Genomic DNA, 18,432 nt, shown 5'->3' on the forward strand with positions numbered 1-18,432 from the left:
CTAGAGACAGGGTCTCGCTAAGCTGCTTAGGGTCTCTCTAAGTTGCTGAGCCTGCCTTTGAACTTGAACTCTGATTTTTTGAAACAGTGGATAGCATTTGCATCTACGACCTGGTTTGCTTTGTGGTTTGCAGAAAAACAAAAACTGTCGCAATTAGAGAGTTTGCAAGCCCTGTCTTTGCATTTATAACAGTTAAATAAAATGTTCTTCTCCAAATCTCCTTTGAAATTCTGTTTACCAAAATCATTTGTTCATTTTTAAAATGGTGTTTTGAGGAAATAATAAAGAAGATTATGATTTGCATGAAGGATTAGGAGCTTCTCTCTTGGTCATTTTACGGTTTGGGGGTGGGCACAAGGAAAGACGGAGGGGAAATTGGGGCAAGACAGAGAAGAGAATGGATGAACGTGTGTCTGGGCCCTCAGGGTTGCAATAGGAAAGATTCCCCACAGAGGCAGCCAGCGCTGGCTGCAGTCCACAGCCATCCTGAGGAGTCCATGGGTTTGCACTATTATTCACTATGTATGGGGCCATGTGACTGAGAGGTTTTGTCACTTCTAGGACCCCACCTGAAACACCATCACCTGCATCATTACAAGCCTTCTCCAGAAAGGTACTGAACTGCTCCAAGGCTTGGAGGGACCGGGGACACGGCCACGTCCCCCGCCCACCGCCCCCAAAGAAGCGGCAGGTACTTCTGAGAGACCTTCCTCTCCTGGGCACTTCTGGGCACCTCTGCTAGTCCCAGCTGCTCCTGGAACATCGCAGTCAGTCACCAGGACGGACAAGAGTTCCCTCCGAAAACAAGACCAAGACCAGGTCCAGTCAACCCTGAATTTCAGTTTTGTCTGCAGTTTTGCTCATCTCGATTGACTATTTGCAGAAATGAGATCTCCCTGAATTTGGAACAGCAAAATATCCAAGCTGAGGATTGGAACCAGGACCCAGTTCACATGCATATCCCACATACCTTGAATCCACAGATCAGACTTGATTAAATTATTGTTTTGATTTACAAGCCTTTGGGCCTGACTTCTCCAATCTTTCATAAGAGCCTTTTTATCATGGATGGGTGGTTTTTAACTCACAGACTTTGCAGTCTGAATTATACTCCTAAATTTAAATCTAAAAATGGTCCCACATTAAGCCTATTAGGTTTCCTTTTACACAAAGAATACTGAAGATCCAGTCTGTAACTTATTATTAACAAGACACCGCAAAGCAGAGGAACTGAATGAATTAAGATGCTTCCTAGATTTTTTTGCCTTGGAACAATGAAAATTCTATTTCGAGGATACCTTTTAGTAGTTCGCCCAATGTGGGAGATTTTCCTGATGTGTTAACTTATTTATTTTGTTAGTGCAGAAAACAACCATTATTTGCTTTGTTTCACTGTCAAGAAATTCAAAAACGCCTTGCTTCAAATGAAAAGATCTGAACTCGTGAGCATTTTTAAAAGACCTTTACCGAGTTTTGTCTTTTCTGAATCTAAGGAAGCTAATTTGCACGTGAGAATATTCTCAATGAAGTAAAAGATAGATAAATAAATAAAAAGTCTTTGATTGATTAGAACAAAAGGATGATTATTTCTCTTTTACTAACCTTTACTTTTTCAAATCTATTAAATCTTTATGATTGGAAAATTTACTCTATTCCAGACCATCCCCGAGTACAATGAACTCAAGTCAAGATACATCATCAGGATAATGGTGGTGCACAGTTTGTGGGGGGGGGGGAGGAGGCAACCTGAAACACAGAACTATTTGAGTTGAGGGAACACCCACATACGTGGTTTAAAATATGCATAGATGTGCGTCTATACAGCACCAGTGTGTGTGTGTGTGTGCTCATCTATGTCTGTACATATATCCATGTGAAGATGTACTCCTATACGAAATTACCCAGGTACTTACACCTACAGGAAAATAACCAGAGCATGCATTCGCTATTGGACAGCCCGGCAGTGGTGGGAGAGACTGTGTTCTCTAAAGATCATAAATGGATAATAGATGATTTATTTCCCCCATCCATGTGGATTCTATAAGAAAAAAGGAATTTTTTCTACATCATACAGGGCTCCCCCATTTGATAGTCTCTCTGAATACAACAGTAAGCCGGTAAGGTTGCCCTTAGTTTGGGGGAAGGACTTGCCCCTGGTCCTTTTGCCGTGTCTTGGGTGTGTGCCAACACCAGACACTCCAGGTGCCATGGCCCGCTCGGAGCTCACTGTGTCTGTGATGTCACAGTGCTGTCCAAGGCAGGGGATAGCAATGTGGAGAACATCCCTCTTATTATTATGTGGGTGGGGTAGAGATGGAGGCCACCGTCTCTGAACCTGGATACCTAATGGTAGATTTTGACACCGTTGCCTGTGTGTTCAAGGATTTAAAAAGTGGAGAATGTAGGAATGCTCTGCCTCTGTGTGTAAGCAACGGGAAACAGGCGGACATTCTACCTTGTGTTATGAAATCACCTGATTCTAAGAAAAAGCAGAGACCAGGAAACAGCCTTTGTTTAAAAGCACCCCGAGCTTAGACAAAACCACAGCTGTCCCCAACTATGATGTATTCTAGGGTCATTACCAGCATCTGATTTTCAATTTCTTAAAATTTCAAAAACACTGAAACCGTTAACGATTGGCTACGTGCATGTCTTTTACCTAAAACTGTCACAAAACAAGTCAAAATATTTATGCCAGCAGAGTTTTGTACTTTTGTATAGTTAAAAACGCAGGAGTATATACATAGATACAAAAATATTATTAAATTATTATGTAAATTTAATGTTATAAAATTTAATCGTGTTTCTTTTGTCTGGGGAGAAGACCTTGAGCAAATATATTTTCAGTTCAGATGATGAATCTGAAACTGACATCATCCTTAAGAAATCCAAAACAGCTTTTATGAGTGTCTAATTTTGTTATGGTATTCAGAAATTTAAATTTTATTAGTGTTACTAGAAGGAAAACACTATTAATGAAGTAGTAAAAGAAGTATGTTTCTTTTTTGAATTTTAGTGATCCCCAGTAATAATCAAATCATCAAAAATCGTTAAATTTTTTTGAATTTTAGAAACGTGAGTGCCCTAATAAAAGTGACAGAAATCTATTTGTTTTTTTCAAAATAAGATACCATTTTAGTTCATCATTTTTGAATGTGCTTTATTGAAATTAGATGCATTTCTCTCCAATGAGAAAAGTAGATCCAATGATTAAAAAATCGAGTTCATCAATAATATCCCCACTAGATAGAGATGGTTAATTCGATATATCCAACAGCCATCTACATTATTTTCACTTATAAGATTTACTCCTTAGTGATGAATTTTTCTGTGCTGACACCTTTTTCTAAGTGGAATTTCATGGAAAGGATTTTTACAAACTAGCATGTATCCATTAAATAGCTTGTTGCGGCATATGACATATTAAAGTTTATGACAGGTATTTTTGAAATGTTTATTAAGTAATACTTTCAGATTAAAAACACACCCAAATCCTAGAAATACCCTGCTCCCCGACACCCACATGAACTGACTCAATCAATCAGGATTTCTCAAATGTAGCACTTTTAAATTGGGCCTGCAGAGGTCTTTGGTGTAGGGGGCTATGCATTGCAGGGTGTTTACCTGTCCCCGGGGGCACGAGAAGACCCCATTGAGAACTGGTGATCTTTACTGAGAATTTGCCCTTTATAAGAAAAGCCCCAATGTATCAGCAAATGCCACGTACAATACTGACTTATTTATATCCTTTATTACACTGTGTCCACGGCTTTTCAAATTTACACATCCCCATAATTGCAAATAACTCTAGATCTTATTAAAAGAAGATTTACACCATACCCAGAGCATCAAGGCTAAGTATCTGCATGTATCTGAAACTTCATCTTGAAATATAAAGGAATCCATGAAGACGTGCACTCTCACCTATGATTTTGCATGACCACGGTCGGTTTCCTGTAAGGCATGGACCCTCCTGACTGTCTTACCGCTGCTGAATATTTTAGCAACTTATACAATTTATAGAGTGATTAACTGAGTTCTGTATAAAGTTATTATTTTTTTTCCTCTTCTTTAATTATATTGTAGTTTGCAGATAACAGAGCTGTTACCCTCTCACCCGAAAGGTCTGTAGAAGTCATGTCACTTCTCGCGGTCACTGAAAGTCAGTATTTATTTATGTGTGTAATAAAAAACAGTTGGATTTCTGTGTATGTCTGTCATGTTATTTAGAGAGAAGTAATCTTGTAAAAAACGTTTTGTAAAGAAAAAACAAGAAAGTATTGTACATAGCCTGATATTCCACTACTCGTTATTTTCCTGTTAGAGTTTGTACATACTGATTCAGTAATAAAGCATCTTTAAACCTGTCTGGGGATTTGATCCATTCATTTCTTAAAGGAATCTCTCTCTCTCTCTCTCTCTCTCTCTCTCTCTCTCTCTCTCTCTCTCTCTCTCTCCTGCCCTTCTCTCTTGTCTTTAATTTAAGAAGAAAAATCACTAGTGTCCTATGAGAGTTTCAAAATATCTAAGTCTCCCTGAAAGTATGAATGGAATTGGGGGTCTGCTCAGTGTGAACAGGACAGAACTTCAGTTTAACGAGAATATTTTGGAGTTTGACAATCAACACTTCAGGGTCTTTTCATCGTATTGAAAATTGCAACTCCTAATAGCTCTGGTGGCATTTTTTTTAAATCTGTAATAAAACTGCAGTCTACAGTTTTAAGTTGCTTTTCCCTGCCTGGATGTATCCGGAAAATTGAGGATGTATGCGGTACTCATAGCATATATTCAAATGTCTCTTTTTACTACTCGATAAAATATTGAAGGCCTAAAATCTCCCCTACCTAAGTACAGCTTTATGAAGTTTGTAGCACCACCACCGGGAATTCAGGTGTGGAAGGCTACATAGGACAAGAATAGGTGTAGGGGAAGGATGCAGGATGGTCAATCCAGAGGAGGAGAAAGTACACTGGGCGACGTCTGGTTGTGGGGAGAGGGCAGGGGATGGGACTGGCTCATGGGTATGGGGCTTCCTTTTCTGGTTGATGGAAATGTTTTGGAACCAACAGAAGCCGTGGTGGTAAACCATTGAAAATGTACAAAATACCACTGAATTGTGCTTCTCGTAAAGGTTCATTTCACATTGTGTGAAGCTCACCTCCGTTCAAAGGTGATGTTAGTAAATACCACCTAATTCCCCAATGCCAACATAGGTGGAGGGTGTATTCGGTATTAATATACATTCTGTTTAGTAACTCGTAGATAGTATACATACATTATAAGATTATAATATAAGACATTATTTTATAAGATTATTATACGTTGTAGAATGTTTACTGATTTGTGATTGATGGACCTTGTTGTTAAAGGAAAAGTAGATTTAGGGGTGACAGAACTGAAATTTGAAAAATAGGAATTGGGACACAGGGTGTGTACCCATTTCTTCTCTACTTTGACCTTTTTTGGGGGAATTATTATTATTATTATTATTATTATTATTATTATTATTATACTGAGGATTGAGCCCACAGTGCTTTACCACTGAGCCACATCCCCAGCCCATTTTTGCTTTTTTTAAATTTTGAAGCAAAGTCTCACTAAGTGGCTTAGGTCCTCACTAAACTGCTGAGGCTGGCCTCAAACTTGTGAGCCTCTTTACTCAGCCTCTGGATTTGCTGGGATTATAGGCATGTGCCACCACGCCTGGCTGAATCATGAGATTATTCCTCTAAACCCTTCATCGGGTTTCCCGTAATGTGATATCTTCCAAAATTATAGCACAATATCACAACCAGGAAATTGATGCTGATACACACCATATATCATACGCACGCAGGCTAAGGTGTACATGTGAGGTTTTGTGGGTATTTAATTCTTTGCAAGTTTTATCGCATGTGTACAAGCCAATGTGTTTTAAGCAGATGAACATCTAAAACACATCCAATTCCCTAAGTAAATTAGCTTAAGGAAATATTGTCTTTTTTCATATTCCTCTAAAGCAGAATGTAATTTACTTTATATGAATTTTAACTTTAACACAGTAGAAACGATCAACTCAATGTGTATTTGATTTTATCTTGAATTTCAATCAATGGATTGCTTTCAAAAAAATGGCTGAGTGCTTAACAAGTCTGTCTAGAAAAAAAAAAAATCTATGCATCCAATGAAACTAAATTTATGGGCAAGTAAAATGTATAGATTTGAAAAAAAAAATCATTTCCCAGAGAGGAATTGGGTTGCATATTTACGGTCTAGAGTGGATCTGAAGAAATAGAAGGACATTGAAATTCACTATTGTTTAGAAAACTAAACGTCGCCTAGAGTAGGAAACAGAATCAAGTTTCAGATTAACGTGAAGTTTAAAGGTTGAGTTTGGAACAATCGGCTCTGATGATTAGCGTGACCCTCACCCTGGGTCAGAGGCTGTCACAACCGGCTGCCTATGAGAACCCTCAAGGGGGTTTTTAAGGAGAGACCAGTGTCCTCCGGCACCTTCAGGTCAGGAGTGAACCGCGCACATCAATGCCATTTTAAAATGTCCCCGGATGATTCTAATATGTGCCCAGAGCTGCAGACCACTCCTCAGACCTTGAGGAGGTACAGAATGACCAGTGTTAGCTATGTCCCTACTTGCTGAACTGAAGACGCAAAATAAAGTCATATTGAAGCTTCACATTTTCATTGCACTGGGGCTGCTTTTCCCCCGCTTTATTTTCTGGATTAAATTATACATAATAGTGCAGATAAAGATATGAGCATATAAGCAAATAAGTACACATAGATAGCATGGGCACCGTTCAAACTTGCTTTGGGTGCAAAAGAGAATTTTATCGTGGGGAATACTGATGAAGTATGGGGTCAGGCAAATACAACTGTGGTTCTTTCTAGAACGTTAGCAGAAATTATTGCTCTTTTCCTCGCCTTTTGAAATAGCCTTCCAAAGGCAGCTGGTTGTGATTTAAGGGCAGTCAAAGACGGCCAATTAGAATTGATCAGTTATTGTACAGAGCGCCAGACCATCCTGCAATCCAAAGCAGATCCTGACTTGACCTTTTCACCCTCAATATCTCCTTCCTCATCTCACACAGCAGCCAATCCGATGCAATGGATTTCATTCCAAATAATGCAAAACATCCCTCACGACTTTCTGGAAGGGTCCACCTCAGCTGAGCTGCTGGGTGCAGCGAAAGACCATCCTTGAGGTTTGTTAGCATTTACTGGAGAGGCTACTAGTAGCATTAGCCTCCAGACTCGCATTTACCGAGGACTGGCTCCTTCTAAGGTAGTGTGTTATTTTGTCTTCCTTTGCTTATTTCTTCAAACGCCCTGTGGGACTGACAATGTGTTAAAGCTAAGGACGGTGAGGCAAGGCTTGTTGAGGTCAACTGCCCGAGGTCAGGTGGCTAGTGATTGGCAGGATCTGGAAACGAGCGTGCACCCCCTAGCTCCACTGTTCTTCAGTACACCGCCAAAGCCTTCCTCCTGCCGGCCTGCTGTCTCCCAAACTCAAGTCACAACGATGAACTTGCACCCAGACTGTCATGAATAAGCACACAGATACATTTGCGTAAGTATGTATGCAAGTAGAAAATACTATGCATATACGTACGGAATGCTACGTATATATGCACAAAATACCATGCACACGTATGCATGGAAAACTATATTTTGAAAATTATAAATATGAAACACTTTGTATATATACGTGAATACTATGCATATATGCATAGAATACTATGTATCTAAGTCTCTAGTGCAATACATCTATGTGACACTAAGCTATTATCTATGTATAGATGGAGAGGAAGTTGAATGTCAGTGTGACTTGATACATTGGAAGCAGCTTATTGTTTGTTCTGGGTTGTTCTTTGTTTTTGAATCAACCCCTGAGTCCCTCAGAATCTTGATGGTGCAGGCTTTGATGTGATGTTCCGATTGGTTCAACCACGCAGCTGCCATATGAGGTTTTCCAAACTCTTGGTGCAGAATGAAAGACTTGCAATCGAGCCACAGCATAGCTTCCCTGCCGCACTTTGTGGGCTGGACCCCTGGCATGGACACTGATAGGTAACTCACAACCTTTACCATTTTTATGCACACTATTGCTATGGTTTCTCCGCCCTCCCTTACCTCTCTAATAGGACAAAACTGTCTTTGCTTTTATTGTTGTGCACAGAGAGAGATCCCTCCATTTTCAGGGTCTGAGTAAATCTGGGAGACTTTAGGATGCACCTTTTAAGGATTTACCAAGGACTTCCCAACAACTGCTACATTTATATGGTTTAGTTTATGATTCAGCACCCTGGGGTCTGCAAGGATTTGATTGCTGCAGGTCAAAGAGTCAACTGCATGGTGAATTGGAAAGTCTAGGATGGAGATCTTAAGAAAAAAAAAAATACTAAATAGAAATCCTTTTGGCAGGTTTGATATGACTATTGGGATAAAATTAAAATGATGAGGTTGGTAGATTTGATTTAACCCAATATTTTTGAGTCCCAAGTAACTGCCAAGTCAGATCACACTACAAATCGAGGATGCACTTTGGAGGTATACACACACACACACACACACACATACATTTTGGTACCGGGGAATTGAACCCAGAGGTACTTAACCACTGAGCCCCATCCCCACCCCTTTTTAATATTTTATTTAGAGACAGGATCTCGCCGAGTTGCTTAGTGCCTTGCTAAGTTGTGGAGGCTGGCTTTGAACTCACGATCCTCCTGCCTCAGCCTCCCAAGCTGCTGGGATTACAGGCGTGTGCCACCGCTCCCTGGCTGGAGGTATATTTCATGGGCAAATGTTACCCAAAATCCTGTGTTCATGCATTGTACAGAAGCTAGTGGCTGTGGACTGAACTGTGTCAAATGTTTGCTATAAATATCAACAAAGCATTATTTTCCCTAATGTGTGAACGTTAGCTGATGGAATAGATGGAAGACACCAGATGTTTTTGTCCATGTGAGAATAATTTAATGTTTTTCTTTTTTTCCTATATGAACTGCACCCAATGATTTAGGATTTCCTGCAGTCGTTTCCAGGACTGAACTCCCAGGGGGAGCCATGCTAAGGGTGACAGCTGGCTAAAGATGCCCAGCGTTTCCAGGTCATCGGTGCAAAATGTTCTTCACTGTCCTGGTCACCTGCAACCCCGTCTTCCCCTCAGATGGCCGGCTGTGACTTCGATGCCAAGCTGGAGAGAAGAGGCCAGGTAGCTGGTGACCGCCCCCCTTACGTCATCCTCCCAGAGACTTGCCCTGGGCATCTCCGAGTGGCTCCCGAGATGTGCCCACAGCCCAATTCTGCCACCTGCCAGCAGGACTGACCCTCTCCATAGCACTGTCACTGTGCGCACAAGAGAAGACGTGCACCTCCCTTTCTGCCCTCCCAGGGGCTGTGTTCTCATCATCTGGGCCAATGCCAACCTCCTCAAAGGAGACCCAAAGCCAAAACATCCGCATCCATCCAGCTGCTGACTCCCCCATCCCTGTCAAAAGCACAGGGGACACTTGGGGTGCCACTCAGGGAATAGACGAGTCTTGCCAACGGGCTGGGCATTGCAAGCAAGCCGAGGGCAGCCCCGCTGGGCCACGAGGCACCGGCTCCCGTCAACACCCATTCCACAGTACCCAGCCCGTAACCGAGAACTTGAAAGTGTGTGTTCTTGTGGAGACGGAGGAGAGCTCCCCGCCATCTCTGTGAAGCTCTTCCAGGTCTTTGGCGTGCGTTTTATCCCCTTAAGAAATCTCTCACTGGGGCTGCTCTTTGCTATTCAGGGCTGTGTCTTCTCTCAGCCTCACAGGACATTGGGGACTTGGCTCCTGGGACTTCACTTGATGTCTGTCCAGGATTCTTAGTCATGGAGACTGGACCCTCAGGAAACAAAGGCGCAGCTTGGGGGCTGGGAGGGCGCCTTCCAGGCAATTCTGGAATAAAGGAGAATATCCAGTCCACGAAGGGTTTGCCCACCCGGGGCAGTGCACCGGGCTCCTGGGGGCGGGGGGAGTAGGTGGGACAGGGTGCCGACTAGGAGGAGTTCCTTCTCAAAGCCCAGTCCTCCGGGAATGCGTGGGGTGACCTGCATACAAATGACCTGGTGGACACGGTCTGCTCCTAGGGCCACCCACAGCAAACCCAAAATGGTGCTTGGAATCCAATCCAGTACTGAGTCATTCCCCAACTTCTTTTGAAAAAGTCCAAGTCCACATGTCAGAAGGAGTCTCTAGACTTCCCACTGATAACTCGCCTGGACTGTCCATTAACCTAAAAATGGGTGCTGCCCATAATCTCTCGTTCTTCCGTGTTTTTCTACATAGCGATTGGCACTGCAGAAAAATACTTGGCCACTTTTCCTTTTCTCACCCTGTATATGTTTTTTAAAAGCAAGAAAACACTTGGTTGGTGCTTGACGTTGCTATAAAGTTTATCCAAAGACGGCCAGTGTCCTTGATTCAATAAGCTCAGAAAGCCTGAGGGATTTGAGGCTAATTCTGGGGAATCCAGGTCTGCAAAAGTGTTCTGGATCTGACGGGAGCCAGCGCAGACTCTCTGGGGCCATCTTGGCCAAAGAAATGTCGCTCATTGGAAACCATTCTTTCCCTTCGTTTTATGCACTGATAGAACTGTCTACCACTGGGTAAGAAGTCAGTTCCAGAAAGAGCTGTGCACGGCAGAGAAATTGGTCTTAGAAAACTAAAATTGTGGAGTCACAGGTAGGACGTAAATGGGGTCAGAGAAAGCTAGACAGTAGCAGGAGAGATCTTATGATGTGACTCTGGAGTGTCCCCAAAGGCTCAGGAGTTGAGGGCATGGCCCCCAGGGTGACACTGCTAAAAAGTGTCCTAACCTTTAAGAGCAGGGGGCTGGGGGAGGTCCTCTGGTCATTGGGGTGTGGTCTCTAGGAGAATCCGTGAACCCTGGTCCCTTTTTCTTCTCCTTCCCTTCCTGCCCATGACATGAGAAGCTGCCTCCTAAAGCAATGGGGTCAATGACATAGACAGGAACCTCCCAAGCTGTGAGCCACCGTAAACCTTTTCTCTTTCTAAGTGAATTATCTCGGGTATCTTATTATAGCAGTGGAAGGCTGACTAACACGCCTCCCTTGTCTGATAGCAAATCGTACACCCCCATTTCGGAAGGGCTCCTGCCCCACCCTGGAGAAAGGAATGCAGCCCAGAGAGTCCAAGAATTTGGACTGGGTAGTGGTTCCGGCTCAGTCTACTGCACCAGAGCAGACCCTTCCTGTCCAGCGGCATTGCCACGCCCCAATGCTTCACCCATGTCCAGGCAGCAAAGTCTCCTTAAAAATAGAAAGGACAGCGTTTAGAAAGCTTCTGGATCACCGATCACGTGGCTGTTCCTGGAGGGGGCCACGTGCAGACAGAGCTCCGCACCCCTTCTCCCATATCTCCCCCTCTGCATCTCTTCCCCTCTACCCTTTGTAATTCCCTTTGCAATAAACCACTCGATATGAGGGCGCACTTCCCGGGATGCCATCAGCTCCCTGGACAGACTGATCAGACCTGGGAGCGGGTACAGGGAAACTTGATTTACAGGTGATGGGTCCAGGAGCTCTGGGAATACAACCTGGGGTTTGCAATGGGCTCTTGGGGTGCAGCCCTGGACCTGTGGCACTCGATGGCACCTCCAGGTAGAGAGTGTCAGAACTGATTGGACGACAGGACCCACCTCGGGTGGCTGCTGCAGAATCCATTGCTTGCCTGGGGGCGGGGACAGTCCAGCCCCACAGCCGGTGTCAGAAGCCACGAGACCACCGTGGAGCTCAGGAGGAGAAGGTGAGTTGGAGTGTGGTTTTTCTCTCTGTCCACACAACACCTGATGCTTTTAATATGCCGTGGAGTGACACAAGCGTAGAGTCTTAAAAGACCAAAGCCAGGTAAGGGGCTTTGATAATGAGACATTCAGACTCACAGTTGTGACGAAACCCAGAGGCCACACATTCTGTCTGACAGGTGACAACTCAATGCAGCGTCTCCAAGGTCACGTCCGGCTCCCAAACCCCATCCGGAGGCGTCCACACCTCCTGCGAAGAAATGGCATCATTAGTAAGCAGCATTGGCTTCCGGACACGGCCGTCACAAATTACCACAAACGTGGTGACATGAAGCCACGCAGTTCTGTGAGCTCACCTTTCTGGTCACCGTCTGACACTGGTCATAACGGGCTGAAATGAAGGTGTTATCAGGGCTATCTTGCATCTGCAAGGTCAGAGGGGAGAATGTGTGTTCTAACCTCCTCTGACGTCCACCCCTGCCTCGTCCCTACCTCCAGCCCCTCATCCCCACGTCTTCAAAGAGAACCATGGCGGTTGGGCTGGGTCCTTGAAAAGGATAATGCTTTATTCTCTCCATCTCTTTGCCTTCTTCCATCCCAGAAGACTCTCGTGGTTCTTTGGACCCACCCACAGGATCCAGCACCTTTTCTTATTTTAAAGCCAACCAGGGAGCAACTCTAATTCTTCCAGGCCTCAAAAGCTAACATACATGTAAATTCTAGAAATCAGGACGTCAGCTGGGTGCAGTGGTGCTCACCTGTCATCCCAGTAGCTCGGGAGGCTGAGGCAGGAGGATCTCAAGTTCAAGGCCAGCCTCAGCAAATTAGTGAGACCCCCTAAGCAACTCAGTGAGACCCTGTCTCTAAATAAAATAAAAAATGGCTGGAGATGTGGCTCAATGGTAAAGCACCTCTGAGTTCAATCCACAGTATGAAAAAAAAAAAATGGAAAAAAATTTAGGATGCAGACATCTTTGGAGGGCCATTAATGTGCTCACTACCTACATAATGTGCCTTGCTGATCTTTCCATACAAACCCTATGACATCCACCTTGTTCTGGTTCATAACAGTTTCACAGATTAAAATACATAAAAATGACATGTCCATATTTCACTGCTGTGTGTCTCTGTGTGTGTTGGTCTGTGTGATCTTGTGTGCATGTCTGCGTGGACATATGCAGCATCCCTCCCAATGTCCACACCCATCCCTCCCTCTGCATACACACGCACATGTTCTGAGGTATCTTATCTGTAGATACTTATGCAGGAATTTTTTAGACGTTCGATATCTGAACCAGACTGCAGATTGCGTGGGATTTATTTTCAGTAGTTAGCTCAGTTAGACAACAATTTTCTGTGACTGCTCATTTCTCCCACCTCCCTGTCAACACCGTCGATTGGAAGTTGTAAGAATCTGGGCCATCTGTTAAGAAATAATGTCTTTGTACTGTTTCCATCTTTACTTCTCATCGTGATGGAAAGATCCGGCAATTTGGGGAAAGCTCATTGGCCAGACTCCATCTGTTAATTGCTTAGCTATGCCTTGGGCCAACTTTCTTTTTCTCTTAAAATCATTTTTTTTTTTTTTTTTGCATAGAAATAAAAGAAGTGTTATGATTCTGAGCCCTGATTTTTGTTTCTGAGTTGAACCCAGTTTGCTTCTTTTTTGGGAGGTGGTATCAGGGGTTGAACTCAGGGGCACTCAACCACTGAGCCCCATCCCCAGCCCTATTTTGTATTTTATTTAGAGACAGGGTCTCCCTGAGTTGCTCAGCACCTCGCTGTTGCTGAGGCTGGCTTGGAACTTGAGATCCTCCTGCCTCAGCCTCCCGAGGCGCTGGGATGACAGGTGTGCACCACTGCGCCCAGCTCTGATTTGTTTCTTTCTGTGCTTGATTGACAACTCTGTTCAGAATGTCAGACATAGAGGGCTTTGTCAACTTTCACGGAGTTGAGCCGTCAGTGCTGTTCTCTACAACCTCTGGGCTGCTGTCTTGCTTAGGAACAACAATGTCACTTCAGAAATAAGCAAGCAGATCCTTTAAACGTGTGCAAAATCTTGTGTCATTTAAAAATATCATCATCTCCCTCATTCATCTGGTAAGAGATGTGAACAGGTGTAGTGCTTTTTTAAAAAGTGCCTCACATCAATTTCATCTATCTCTCATCGATGCCAATGTCATCTTTTGTATATAAAATAAATCTCCACTTATACATTGGTTTCACTCTACATAAAGGCTTGTTGTTGTTGTTTTTAAGTTATCCTGAATCTTCCTGCAGAGAAAGTACCCCAGGTACCAAAGAGCCTTATGTTCACCTCCAGTTCCCCAAAGCTGCTCTGGGAAATGCCTTTGTTCCAACAAAAATTTCTAATCACCAGCACCTGTATGTGAAGGAGATGTCCTTTGAGATATCAGACCTGGGGGTGGTATCAATGAGCGTCACGTTAACCAAAACAATCATCAGTGTTTATTGTGGGTTTTTTCGTGTGTCCAGCAGTGGTTTCTTTAAATACACCATATCTTAATCCTTGTACCACTTTATGTGTAGGTCCTCCTCATTTTCCAGACAGGAGAGGCGCCCAGGGGGGCTAAGAACTTGCCTGCGTCCCTCCAGCCAGACAGTGAGAAAACCGCGCGCTGACTTCAGGGACATTTTCTTTAATAGGCATCTTTAGCAGGTGTTCTTTTGGGACATGCAGACATTCTGGGGGTGTGGATCAGTGGTCGAGTGCCCCTGAGTTCAATCTCCAGTATCCCCCCCCCAAAAAAAAAGTTGAGTGATTTATTATTATTATTATTATTATTATTATTATTATTATTATTATTTATCTGAAGGTAGATTAGTCTCAGGTGGGTAGTTTTTGCTCATCATCTCTTATGTAGTTCCAGCCTCCTGATGGCTGAGACTAGAGGCTTCTAGAAGACTTCCTTGCTCATGGGATGATCAAGGCCACCTGGGGGTCAAGACGATAATAGGTTCTTTTCTTTTCTTTTTTTTTTGGTACCAGGGATTGAACTCAGGGGCACTCAACCACTGAGCCACATCCCCAGCCCTATTTTGTATTTTATTTAGAGACAGGGTCTCACTGAGTTGCTTAGGGCCTCACTTTGGCGGAGGCTGGCTTTGAACTCCTGATCCTCCTGTCTCAGCCTCCAGAACCTCTGGAATTAGAGGCATGTGCCACCGTGCCCAGCTTCAACTTTTATTTTAATAATGCTGAGACTGTTTTGTTACACAGCAACGGATAGCTGCTACAACCTTGAAAATGTCTTCATATAACTGTGTTTGACACATGGAAAAAGTTGGCTTGGTCCCATCCAGAGTGCTTGGTGGACTTCAGAGGTCTCCAGGTGAGCCTCTCTGTTTCTACCTGCACCCACAGTGGCACCCACATCTCTCTTCCAGGAGGATCCTGGGAGACCCCCTTTGTGCATCCTGCTTCACAGCTCCATCCTTTTTTAAGCTGAGAAATTCTTGCCAGTCTGAGACCCTATTACATAGGCATCAACAGGTACCCCGTGTGACCCATCTCTGATCCTGGGACTTTTTCATCAGGTTCCTTGCTTTGGTCACAGACTCTTGGTTTCCCATCCATGCCATGCCCAGCCCTTCTGTTACGCTCTGCCTTCCTGGTAAAGATGGCACCTGAGAACTCTCAAGCATGAGTCTGTTTCCGACTATGGGTTGGTGCTTCCCAACGGCCAAACTCAGTCTGTATCTTTCCAAGGGATTCTCCCAAAGCTTCATGACTTCAAAATGCTCCTGTCTCCCTCCCTCTGTTCGAGATGGACGTGTGGGCTCCACCGCGCCTCTCCACGGACATTCTTGAGTAGCTCCTGATCCCCAACTCCTGATACGTCCACACCCCTAAGCAGGAAGAGGGTTCCCCTACTCACACACCATGGTTGAGGTCATTCCATGGTAGAACGAGTCAGCCAATGGAAGTCCCTATCTGGATGCAACTGTCATCTTAGCAGACGGTTGAACTTTGGGGATCAAGTTTGTGTCTACAACAAATTCTTGTTTTAAGTCAGTCAGTTCCAGCATTTTGGTAGAGCACCCCCTGGGGAAACTCATAAAGCAAGGGATTGAGTTTTTCTGTACCAATTTCAAGAAATGCAACATCTCATATCAAAGCAACTCAAAGGGCCCATTCCCTCCTGCCGTATTGCTATCCTCTGCGTCTTCACTACCCGGTGACAACCAGGGCTTGAGCCATAATAACAGCCACCAGTAGACTGAAATCCAGCCTCTCAGGGCCAGGGCTCAGAACCCTCTAAGCCCGGCATTGCATTCAGAAAGACAGGAGGAGGTTTCATTTCATATGCATTTCGAAGACTGGTCATTTAGAAGTTTCTTCTCAAAGTATAAAGGGAAGGGAAAATGCTTTTGAAAACCTTTGCAGAATACTTACTGAAAGTTACGTGGAAAACCATTCACACAATTAAATGAGTGCCGGTAGCCCGTCCAATGGCTATGATGCCAAAACAATTGATGTTACACTTCCTTTATTTTGTGCAAATCATTTTAATTGCATGAGTTTAGGTAAGAGTTGTGCAGAAATAAATGTATCTGAGCTTTGTGTACTGTAACTTTATATTTTATTGATGATCCTCTCTTTTAAAGAAGTAATCTGTATCACATGAGTATTATCAGTTAAGCCAGTGGCACAATATTGTAAAAAGCAATCTTTGTTTTCCCATATGAACTTTTAAACTGATATCATTTAATACCTTAAGCAAAATTGCTCCATACTAAGAGAAGACATATCGTTCTTCTGTAAGCTCTTCCAATTTTGAAATTGCACAAACCTATTGTATTGCAAAGTCGAAAATAATAAATACAGTGCATGGAGTGAGGTATCCAAGTTCGTTAATCAATGGAATGATCCAAACATATTTCACTAACAAATTCACACATATACTAACCGGGAATGGTGATTCATGTTTTCATTTGCAAAGTAAAAACGGCGCTTTGACATATCAAGATTGAGTTGTTGATGTATCAGTACAGGTGTTCAGTTGTACATTTTCAAACCATAGCTCAGGAGAAGTTTGTCTATAGCTGGTTTAAACTTCTACACCCTTTGTAAATAGTGGTTGGAGTCTGCAGACCTGTAAGAAGTGAAAGTTGGGAAGCCTAGGAGATAGAACTCCCAGAGTCCCACCCCAGGGAGCTTACAACGTTATCATCTTTGTTTGTGGCCATTTCTATAAGTGTTGTTAGACAATGTAACTGAATATTCCTATCACTTGAAATATTTATGACATCATTAGAGAGAATTATTTGGGGGATTTGGGAAAATCCTGCTGCAAGATGTTGATAATGATTTTGGTCTATCTTTGGGAATTTCTTGGCTTTTGCAGTACTTTCAAAAACAAACAAACAAACAAAAAACTCAAATACCCCAAAGCTCTCTAGAAGCACAACATTGCAGTTTCACAGAGGGGTACTGACAGAGTACCCCTGTCCTCTTTCAAGTACCCCTTACCCAGCAAACAAATCCACGGGCCCTAAACTTTTTTACTTGTTTACTCTAACAAGTAGAAATGTCTTAAATTTTAAATTAAACTTTAAATTAATCCTCAGTTTGTTGAAATTTATAACCTCACAAAATAGGTGCATGCATTATTCAACTCCCAAATTATCTACAAGGTAAAACCCACATGAAAGTTAAAAAAATAAAAAGAAAAGTGACAATAAAATTATAATGCAAAAATATTATTTGAAGTGTTTTTGTTTATGTATGTTGCATATCGATTTCTGTTCTCATTAAAATATTGGCTAGCTTTATGTCCAGTCCAGTTGACTTCTAAGTGTCTTGCTTATGCTGACGGCTTAATAATGCGATTTGAGGTTCTCTCGAGGCATAATATTCATTCAGGGAGGTGCCCGGCTCGCAATTGTGTATGCAAAACTCACATTGCAGACAATGCTCTCAACAGCTGTGGGTTTTGGCTTGTCCCATCTCATTGGTTGGGTGTTGTGTGGACTTTATGCTGTGGGTCATGGGAAACTTATGCTAAGATTGAATAGAAGAACCAATTGAGCTGGTAACTTGCTCTCTGGACTTGAGGTGTGGACAAACATTTCCATCCCACTGTTCTTTCCCAGGAAAATTGAAGCTCTATATGCATAAAGTGGGACTAGATCAGTTAAAATTATCCACCCACCCATATAATTAGGCCTAGGTCACGCTGCACAGAAAGGTAAAGGTTCCGTAAGAGCCCAGATCCCATGGAGCCCACTGGACACCGTGAATCCCGAAGACATCAACTCCTGTCACAGCACCAATCGAGGAGCCAACGTGGGGCAATTGCTACAAACCAGTATGCCTTTGTCACTCCCTTAATGATCAAGCTAGAAATAAATAGAAATGGAGTTTCTCATGCACTCAGCTGATTATCTTCTGAACTTCAGTCTTCATCAGAGACAATCCCATGAGCCAGCGATGGAAAGAGGACCACCAGGCAGATTCCATAAATACACAGGAGGGTCAACTAGTACTCTATGTTCCTGTTATGCAATCCTCTCTATATTTCTCCAAGGAAATGAGCGTTCAGGACATGTTTGTCCCATGAATTCACGAATAAGTAGATGTTGAAGGAGTGAATGGTTCACGAGGAGATAGGA

General features: G+C 43.2%; 1 protein-coding gene across 1 annotated transcript in view; it reads left to right on the forward strand.

The window, feature by feature from the left end:
- The window catches only part of LOC139703505 (anosmin-1), a 146,317-nt gene extending 145,602 nt beyond the window's left edge, over window positions 1-715 (forward strand). The window contains exon 14 of the mRNA XM_071606982.1: window positions 562-715. Coding sequence (XP_071463083.1) covers window positions 562-620 — 59 coding nt within the window. The 3' untranslated portion in view covers window positions 621-715. The remainder of the gene's footprint in view (window positions 1-561) is intronic.
- Window positions 716-18,432: the final 17,717 nt, after the last annotated feature.

This window comes from Marmota flaviventris, chromosome Y (genome assembly GCF_047511675.1).
Source record: "Marmota flaviventris isolate mMarFla1 chromosome Y, mMarFla1.hap1, whole genome shotgun sequence".
Classification (NCBI taxonomy): domain Eukaryota; kingdom Metazoa; phylum Chordata; class Mammalia; order Rodentia; family Sciuridae; genus Marmota; species Marmota flaviventris.